Source organism: Centropristis striata, chromosome 3, assembly GCF_030273125.1.
Source record: "Centropristis striata isolate RG_2023a ecotype Rhode Island chromosome 3, C.striata_1.0, whole genome shotgun sequence".
NCBI lineage: Eukaryota > Metazoa > Chordata > Actinopteri > Perciformes > Serranidae > Centropristis > Centropristis striata.
Genome location: NC_081519.1, coordinates 7,569,573 through 7,579,243, shown reverse-complemented (window position 1 = coordinate 7,579,243; position 9,671 = coordinate 7,569,573). Strand labels below are relative to the sequence as shown.

At 40.7% G+C, this 9,671-nt stretch overlaps 1 protein-coding gene across 1 annotated transcript; it reads left to right on the top strand.

Annotated features, from left to right (window-relative positions):
* The first annotated feature begins 499 nt into the window (after positions 1-499).
* On the top strand, positions 500-9,360 carry LOC131968570 (transmembrane protein 88). Its single transcript, XM_059329505.1, has 3 exons — positions 500-759; positions 1,672-1,966; positions 6,541-9,360. The coding sequence occupies exons 2-3, from the start codon at positions 1,673-1,675 to the stop codon at positions 6,766-6,768; spliced, it is 522 nt and encodes a 173-aa protein (XP_059185488.1). The 5' UTR covers positions 500-759; position 1,672; the 3' UTR covers positions 6,769-9,360.
* The last annotated feature ends 311 nt before the right edge of the window (positions 9,361-9,671 follow it).

The following is a 9,671-nucleotide window of genomic DNA, read 5'->3' as shown; positions in this document are numbered from 1 at the left end:
TTTTAAAAATGGCCTAGAAACAAATGGCACACTGTGAAAGCCCCTTATTATTGCACTTTTTTTTCTTTTTTGTGTGAAACTTTATTAAAGCAACACAATGCAAGACAATACACCAACAATACAAAACGCCGTCAGGGGGTCTCAACAATACAGAGGTAAGCCCTCATACAAAAAAAACGTAGCTAAAGTTTACATAAATTCAAAGTTTTTACAGCTTTCATGTTGGAAGATGTCTTAATAGATCCAATATACTGTTTGGTTTACCGAAACGTGTAAACACTTTATAAGGGGACATGTTACCACAAAATTTACAGTAATGACGTAAAAGTATTTCACTCAGCCCTCCCCTTTTTGATCTTTCATTTCAGTTTCACGTGTATGGAGCTTCCACAATGTTCACGTCTGCTGTGTTTAAATACTTAAAATAAAATATTGCTTTTTCAAATATATGTTGTCATTTTATTTATTTATTTATTTTTATAGTATGCTTAACTTCAAAATATAATGATTGTTGGACCGCGTGAACGCGCACTTAACTATAGTGCGCGCGGCCCGGAGTCGCTCGCTCCCACAGACTCCTCAGAGCATCAGTACAGCAGCTCAGGGTTCAACTCACAGGTGCTTCTGTCCGCTGCTCTTTAGAGGAAAACACAAGTATTCATTTTATTCTGGAGTAAAATTAAGAGTTCCGGTTGGATCACCTAGAGAAGAACTTAAACACAAACTCAGCGGAGGGATTAACGCGATTTGTACTTGGAGGTAGGCAACAAAAACCTCATTTATAGCGTGTTGTTTATTATAGGATACGTAGAGCTACTCTGTCACATGCATTAATGCCTGTGGCACCGGGGTTTAGCGGTTTAGAGCAGAGGAAAACAGGTCTAAACTATAATATAAACACAATATTACAGTAATGTATTCATCAGGGTAAAGAAACAGCAAAAAAAAAAACAGAGCGAAATGTGCATGCAGGTGTGTTGAAACTGCTCTAAGAGGAGCACAACATGTGTCCCGTCAAGGGTTAAAAGATTCCCGATTGATTCAGTTTTAAAAGGACTGTATTGGCATAGAGTCATGGCTTTAGAGGCAAAGCCCTGATCAATGAGATCGACCCCGAGGAGCGATGGGACGACAAGGTGAAGACAAAAGTGTGTGTGTGTGTGTGTGTGTGTGTGTGTGTGTGAGTGAGTGAAATCAAAGCAGGCTATAGGTTCCTCATTTACATGGTCTAATGAGTTATTGGCTGCCTGGGTGGCAGAAAATAAGGCAGCAGAGAGGGGACAAAGCTCAGTCTGTTCCTATTTAAGGTTTTAAAATTCAGCATGCATGCAAAAATTAGATGAATCCTGGAAAGGAAATGTGCACATGTACGTGTTTGTTGTGTGTTATCCAACATAAAAGTGATGAGGAGCTAAGAAGGGGACTAATTGAACATGCAAACATGTCAGATAACTTTATTTTCCATTCATTTAATACAGATTTTCCCATTATACACAAATTGCATAGGCACAGAGTGTTTTGTAAGCATCTCTTTCTCTTACATCTCTTTTGCATTTCATTCGTGTAAAACCTTAATTAGTCAAGGGATGTGTCAGTAATTGCCTGTAACCACCCTGCAGCCTGAATCAGAACAATTTACTTCTGCTCTCTTTTTCTCTCTCTCTGCCTCAGGATGTGTGGTGTGGACGTGGACTTGGATGATGGCGGTTCAGGCGAGGAGGAGAAAGAGGAGGAGTTCTGGATCGGGGAGGGAGTGAAGATGCTGCCTCCTCCCGTGGCCCACAGTGGGGGCAGTGCGTGGGGCAGCCGCAGGGGCAGGTGTGGCTGCGTGGCCTGTGGGGCAGCGATCATCCTGTGGGACCTGTGTGTCGTCTTAGCCAGCGTTCTGCTCCTGGCCCTGGTCTTCTCTGTGGTGCTGCTGCCTGCAATGCTGCTGCTGTACGCCGGTTTCCTCTGCCACTCCAGGGTGAGAAATGACTCTGTTTTTTATTCTTTTTGAAGCTCAGAGGAAAACTTTGCTCTTATTCTAGTTGACTGCCAGTGCTGGCCCACTGATGTGTTTTGAGCTCCAAAATTCAAATTGCAAAGTTACATCTGGGCCAAACATGCCTCTGAATAATTAATCGGAGGACACTGGGCTGAGGTGGACAGTGTTTCACTGGAACAAGGCCCAGATTATAAAATTAAATACATAATTCTGCTTACTAGTGGCACTGTAGGCTCCAGAGTTCGGTATTTTCACAATGCAAAAACAATAGGATAATGATTCGAGGTATCTGTGTTGTGCAATGTGATATTTTGCAATTTATTACATTTTATGTTCCTAAAGATCATGAAATTTCTGTCTGTTAATAAGATAGTTTCCTCTCACTTTGACTGAGTGAACAATCTGTTATCATTCAGATAAAAAACACAACATTTTGCATGCAAACTGAACCAACGATTTCTGTGTAAATCTCTCTGAGATGTCCTAATTTGTAGGACGAAAACACAGAAAACAATGTGTGAATGAAATTGATTTGGTGTATTTAAAATGTTAATTAGCTAGAAAAACTAAAATTCTTAGTTTCCCTGTGGCTGTAATTTTTTCTCACAAATATTTCCTGTATTGATTTGTTTTCCATCACTTCTACTATTCCCTGAACAATAATCTTCACAAGTTTAGATTTGGTGGCTATGTAAGCAACATTTCAACATGCAGGACAGGTCCTTAAACGCCTCATAACTGTCCAGTTGTTGTCTCAGACACATGCCATGTAAGTGCAGTGTCCCTTTGACTGCAGGTTCTGACCTCTGCTCAAGCAATCAATTAGTTTTATTTGTCTCATGAAATCGTACATGGTCGATCTCATCAGCTCCTTCAACTTGTGAATTATTCACCATAAAGCTGCATGTGTCCATCAGTTCACCACACAGAAAAAGAGATTCACCTGGATTCACCTGCTTAAATGGTGCCATCTGGTGATCCAGGATCCAGCAAAGTCTCAGTGAAACAAAGGACACCACTCCAGACCTCTCAGCTGGTGTTTAGTTCCTCCACATTTGCCTCGCTACACCCTCTGATGTCGAGATGGACGCAGAGATGGTTTTGTTTCTCCAAGTGGTCGGGATCCCAGCTGGTGCCCATCTCCTTTAAGTTTCCCTCATGGAAATCATGGATTGTTTTGTCCTAGCTCCTGAAAAGTGGAAACTTCTGTGCACCTATTGAGAATTGTTAAAGCTGCAATAGTCAATATTTCTATAATAACAGTGGATGGAATGACAACTAACTAAAGATGCCAGCCATAGTGATGAACACACAGATAATCATCACCAATTTAGTGTTTACAGCCGCAGCAAGCAGCTGTTTTCAGCTTTTGACAGACAGACACAGTTAGTGATGAGCTGGTAAACATAGAGGAGCATTTATCAGCTGGAGCCAGATGTTTTTCTCAGGAGTTGATGGAAAGAAAAACAAAGCTTAAAGCAGAGTGAATATGGCAATTTAATTTATCATTCAAACACAAACACGACTGCAAATGAACGATAATGATGCTCCGTAACAGCAAAATTGAAAATAAGCAACGGTTTTCTAACAAGTTTGACTTATCTCACTTAAATGGACGGAGCCTCTGCCTGTCTGTCTGTCTGTCTGTCTGTCTGTCTGTCTGTCTGTCTGTCTGTCTGTCTGCCTGTCTGCCTGCCTGCCTGCCTGCCTGCCTGTCTGTCTGTCTGTCTGCCTGCCAAAGGGTGCCATGATTCTCAAAATCCAATATTCAATTAGACTTTTGACTTTAAGGTCACGATATGATCACATTTTTTGATTAACATTCTTTTCAGTACTATGCCATTGTTGGCATTGTTGCATCAAGTCTTAATTTAAAATGCTCAACAGATCATTGATTTTATGCGCTGGCAGCATTCATTCACATTTTCAAATGTGATGTAACTGCCATGCTTTTTGTGTATGTTCCTCACTGAGGCCAACTTGGAGAAACGGCTTGTCACTTAAAAGAGAATAGCTGATCCACCTTAAACATCTGTCCACCTTAAGTGAACCTGCCTGAGCTTAAATTATTGATAACTTCAGGCTAACCCCCATCATGGTGTATTTATCGGCGCCTGTATTGCTGATGACCCAGCGTCACCTATTGGGTTGTGGATTGCCTATTTGAGGCATTGAGTTACAGCGTTACACCTATCGTCATCTTGCGTCACCATCTTGTTTTCGGTAATGGGGAGCAGACCATATTTGGACTGTGGGGGAGCGAGAGGGATCTGATGACACTGACTACACGGCTCTCTACTCCGGCAACCTGACTGAGCGAAGCCACTGCTAATTCATGTTAACATTAATTGGGATGTTAGTTTTGGTTAGCAAAAAACAACAACAAAATGTACGTTACTCACTAAGAAAAATGATCAGCGACTCCTTGTAGTGTCTATTAGTCCAACCAAACACTGAACAAGACATTTTTACTGAACAAAACATTCAAATAAACTGTCATTAAGTTATAACACAGTGTGAAAGGGTCAAAGTTATGAGATCAAACAGGTAAACATGCTTTTTTTCTTTATTTCAAACTGTATTGACACGTTGCCGTGGATACGCATTGCTTTTCTTCTCTTCTGATAACAGCTCACCTTGTTAGCCACCTGTCAATCAAAGGTAGCCACGCCCCAAATCATAGGATTCTTTATCTTCTATTTTCTTCTGAATGGGGCCATTATTAGAACCTTTTAACAGCAAATTGTCTTGAAGAAGATTTTTTTACTAGCGGCTGAGACCATAGTCCTAAAAAAATCAAGTGAGAAGTTTTCTCATTTTGCATTGAAATGAATGGACTGAAATGCTTCTGCAACCTTCGTCATTGCCCCCTGTTGGAATTTTTGGTGGAATGCAGCTTTAGGCACTTCCTTGTTTGCCTCACTGCTCAGACCCAGAGGTTGCCGCTTGTGTCGAATACAAGCTTTTACACTACATAATTATTAGTAGTGCATTATGTAGAGACTGTGCAGTTTATTGAGAAGGACCCCTACACACTGCTGAATGGCCTGCTGGGTACAGCTCACTCACAGTTGCTCGCTACAGCACTCTCTTCAAGAAGAGATGAACAAAGAGAAACTGGAGATGTTACATTGCAGCAAATTCAAACATTGGTGATGTAACTTTTGTGTAGCCTGGTCCCATGAAGCTAGCTGTTAGCAAATGATGCATGGACTCAAGCATTGCACTAATTAACTTATAATGTTTATTATATATGTTTTGTTATCTGCTTGTTTCTGCTGCCCCCTAGAGGCTTACACGATATTTAGTGCAGCTTTAAAAGGACAGCGCTCTGTGACAACCTGACAAAACATTAACAAGGAGGAATCTGCACTCTGTCTCCACTGACTTAATTGTACTTTTAGGCAAGTAATCCCATGCCATTCACAGAGAGTGGGAGGATCATCATCAAGACTGTCAGTGGCTCCGTGAGACACTCACAGCCTGAAGGGAAAGTTATTTGGCAGCACAAGTAATAAGTCTTTACCCAACATCTTCTCCACAAAGGTGTTCAGGCATCTCCTTTATGTTTGTAGTTATTGTTTTTTTATTATCAATAGCAAATAATGATTCATTTTAGTGTTGGGGCCTGTTAGACAGGAGAAGGATGCGGCTCGTTTTGTGAGTCTGATCATCAGTAAAATATGAGGTTACAGCAACACACAAGTCACAACATCACATCCCACCTGTGGTACAGGCGACCCTTTCACTCTGCTGAATGATTTGGTTTCTGCAGATAAATTAAAAAACATGCAGAGCATGCACAGGCAACATGGCTGTAATCATGATGAGGGCCAGAGCAAATGTCAGCTCGGAGCAAACAATTACAGACATTGTCAATCAGAGAGCTCTGCCTATTGTGGCGACAGGCTGAATTTGGAGAGAGGGTCCCACTGTGAAGACAAGGCTGTCTGATTGGGTGCCAGCACCAGCTGTGCACAGACACACTGACAGCACAACGAGAAGGAAAGTGTACTCAGTGTGCACTTATACACAGAGGTGTGTCCCTGTGTCTGTCTGTGTGTCTGCGAGTGTGTTAAACACGGCTGTTGCTAGGGTGCATTCGTTGGAGGTAAAGCTCCTTTTGAAAAAGCTCACAATAGGAGATCATTTAGAAAATGGCTTCAGATGTAACTAAATTATTTTTGAGTGTGTCTGAGTGAAAAAGGAGATAATGTATACTAAATATATGTTCTTGGAAGGATGTGAGTGTGTACTTCCTGTCTCTCTGCCTCACAAGGTGATTGACAGCTTGGAGGGTTACTGGCAGCTCCTGAGCCACTTCTTATCTGAACTGTAGAGGGAGGCTGGGAGAAACTCTGTCACAGCTCACTACACCCACCGCCCCACTTCTGCACCCTGAGCAGATGCAGACACACACACGAATAACAAATCCCACCTATTTGCTTTGTGACGGGAGAGAAGCGGCTCCTGCTGATGCCAAAACGTCCATCATGTCCTCTGGGGCCCTTTCTGTCTGCTTTTACGATCCCCCTCTGTGTTTGTCCTGGTAGGTCCTTGACGCCCCCTCTGCCATCTGCCATTACCTTGACGACAACAGCTGCTCCGCCCTCATCATCCTGGGTTTCGTGATGATGTCCCCGCTCGTGGTCGTGGCGGCTGCCATCTTCTGCGGGCTGCTCCGGAGGTTTCGACTCCTGCTGCTCATTCAGCCCATCACGCGCGCCTGGTACCGAGGCCGGCTGCTGGACTGGGTGGGAAGCGTCCACGCCTGGGTCTGATTGAAGCCAAGCAAGGATATAATAACAGTCAGCACGGATCAGAAAGTTACATTTGTGTCAACTAGAGATTCAGAGGGTAGACAAAATAACGGAGACACCTCATGATTTAATCGATACAACAGTATGAGAGGTGGTGATGCTAGTTTTAGGAAACACGTTGATTCTTACTGAGAGTTAGTAGATTTCTTTTATCATGGTGGTATATGGGAAAAAAGCTTTTTGGACAGCTGGAGGGTTTTTTTATTTGCAATACCAGGAATGGCCACCTGCACAAATTGGCAGCAAGGCTAAGTGGCACACATAGACTGTATGTAAGAGGTGGATGTATAGCCTCCGAACACTTGAACATAAATCAGTATAATAGGAACTACCAAAAATATAGTATATTTGCCTTTTTAGTTTGGCTTATGTCCCATTTGTTAAGATTGAGACAGTGGGGCCTATAATCTATACTGCAGTCAGCCACCAGGGGGTGATCAAGATGTCTTAGCTTCACTTTTGGGGAGCTGTCATGTTTATATACAGTCTATGGTTAGTGTGCTTTAGAGGTGTTGGCAGATGGATTTTGTTGTCTTTGGACCAAGCCAGGCCGTTTCCCTGTTATCAGTTTTAAGCTAAGTTAAGATAATCACCTGCAGCTTTATCCTTATAATGGACAGATATGACCATTTAGTTGCTCTTTTTATTAAAATGTCAGAAACAAAGCATGTAAGTGTATGTTTAATTATACATTCAAGGCAGCTTGGTTTTACACAAAGAAGTATGAATAACAGAAATAATTTTTCATGTTATTACAATAAATTTTTTTGTGTTTGTTGTTGATATTAGATGTTTAGAGCCAGTTCTCCAGCAGTCAGGTGACGTAGTATAAAGGTTGAGAAAGTCCGCATAGGGAAGAGGACGGGCCAGAAGGATGGGTCAGACAAATATGACAAAACTGTCATATGACTTAACTTATGTATGCAACTTCAATTGTATTACAAACATACTTATTTGAACCCAAACCAGGATAATTTTTTCCTAAACCTAACCAAGTAGTTTTGCTTGAATTCACAGCATTAGTCAAGTGTCTAAAACTGCCACATGATTTATGCATTTATATCTTTATGTACATTTCTATGAGATCACATTGCTCAAGGCCAAGTTGTTAAGATTTTGTTGTACCAAGGTTGAAAGGTGTCTCGATTATTTTGTCTACACCCTCTAAATTTAAGGTCCTTTTGTGATTTGTTGAGAACAAGAAAATATGATTGTGCTTCAGTTCATTGTAGCAATTTCCACCTCAGTCTCATTATTTGTCTTTAAACCGAATACTTTTAAATTATTCATGGAGTGACATCTTTGTATTTTAACCTCAAAGATCACAAAACATATTCAAAAAGTATCTTGGGACAATCCAGAAAAAAACCCTTATTCACAACATTTTTGTAAAATGAAGGATAAATATAGGATTCTCATTTTAATATTGCAATATCAGGACAGCTTTAACACAAGCAAGACTCAAAGGAATTGTCATTTTCTTTCGACAAGGTAGCAGCTGCAAGAGAGCCACATCACAAAGTGGTTTATTATCGAACTGTGTGTATAAAATTAATATTTTTGTGATTTTGTATTGCCTGTTTGCCAGTTATGTTGCTGTTGTTACATGTTGGACTTTCTCAGATATATATCTTTGTTAAGTTATTTGTGGTTGTTTGTGGTAAGTCTAGCAAAAAGTCAAAGCATAATTGCAAACATTAGATTTGTTGTTTTGAGTTTGGTCCATTATGTTGGGCTCAATTCACTGGGCGGCCTTCAAATGCCTTGAAAAACAGGGCGAGAAATGTAACGTACGATAAAAAGCAGCATACAAGGTCTTTAATATTGTCTGTGTTGTGAATTAAATGGACAACTATGCTTGTTTATCTGATATAGCGCCATTAGCAGTCATGTCTTGTGGGAGGGAGAGAAATAAATGGAACACATTTGATTTAAGTGATTCTTTTAGATCACATCGTGCCATAATAAAACACACCCGTCATTATAAAAACAACTGAAGATGACACTACGACAAAGTAATGGCTGTTTAGTGGAAGCCAGATGTTAAAGTGAGATTTAAATCATTAGACCAGGAGCTCATTCTGCCTCCTCTCTGCTCTCTGGTTATTTAAATCCAACAGCGAAACACGTGTTGCACATTTGTTTTATGCAAGTGTCAGTGGTCCTTAATAAAGTGTTCAGATTAGAGGTTTTCTTTTTTAGAAGAAAGCCTTGAGTCATGTTCCATGAGGAGCAGTTTTTCTGTGTCAATATTATTGTACTGAAGTATAATTATTTTCTATTCAAGCATATCTATTTGCGTGTTTCTGTCAGTCCTGTTATTGATCTGTTAATTCTAGTATTTTAAGACAACGAGGAAGGGGGAAGGGTTGTTTTTTTTAAAGCTATTTTTTCCGAGTTGTAGTGCCGGAAAACATCACACCTGAAATAATGCTTTGGAAAGATTACAGCGTTTATTTATTGTTCAGCTTTTCCTTTCATTGTTATCAACAAAGCGGCAACACATTGTCATGTTCAGACCTTTCAACAATAAACCGAGGGCTTTTTTTTCTCTTTCGTGTCCCTTTTGTGATGTGACCCGTTTTGTCCAGGGAGTGATTACTTAACATTTACTCTTTCAAACACACAGATAACACATAAAAACAGACTGAAAGGGTGTTATGACCTCAATTTTATAGATAAAACAATATGAGAAAGTCGTCGAACCAAGCACAAACACTTAAAACCTTCAGTTGCAGTGGCCACATTTGTGCAGCAGAAGCGAGTGAATTAAAAGAAAATGTTGCCTCTGATGAAGTGATCGTCCAGTCTGTCCTGATGATGTATGTAGTCCATTAAACCACCAAACTGGCAGATAAATCATC

Excerpts from the sequence above, each read along its gene's own strand:
- LOC131968570 (XM_059329505.1), top strand. The coding sequence starts at position 1,673 with ATGTGTGGTGTGGACGTGGACTTGGATGATGGCGGTTCAGGCGAGGAG. Across the intron at positions 1,967-6,540 it reads GTTTCCTCTGCCACTCCAGG|GTCCTTGACGCCCCCTCTGC; the intron begins GTGAGAAATGAC and ends TTGTCCTGGTAG.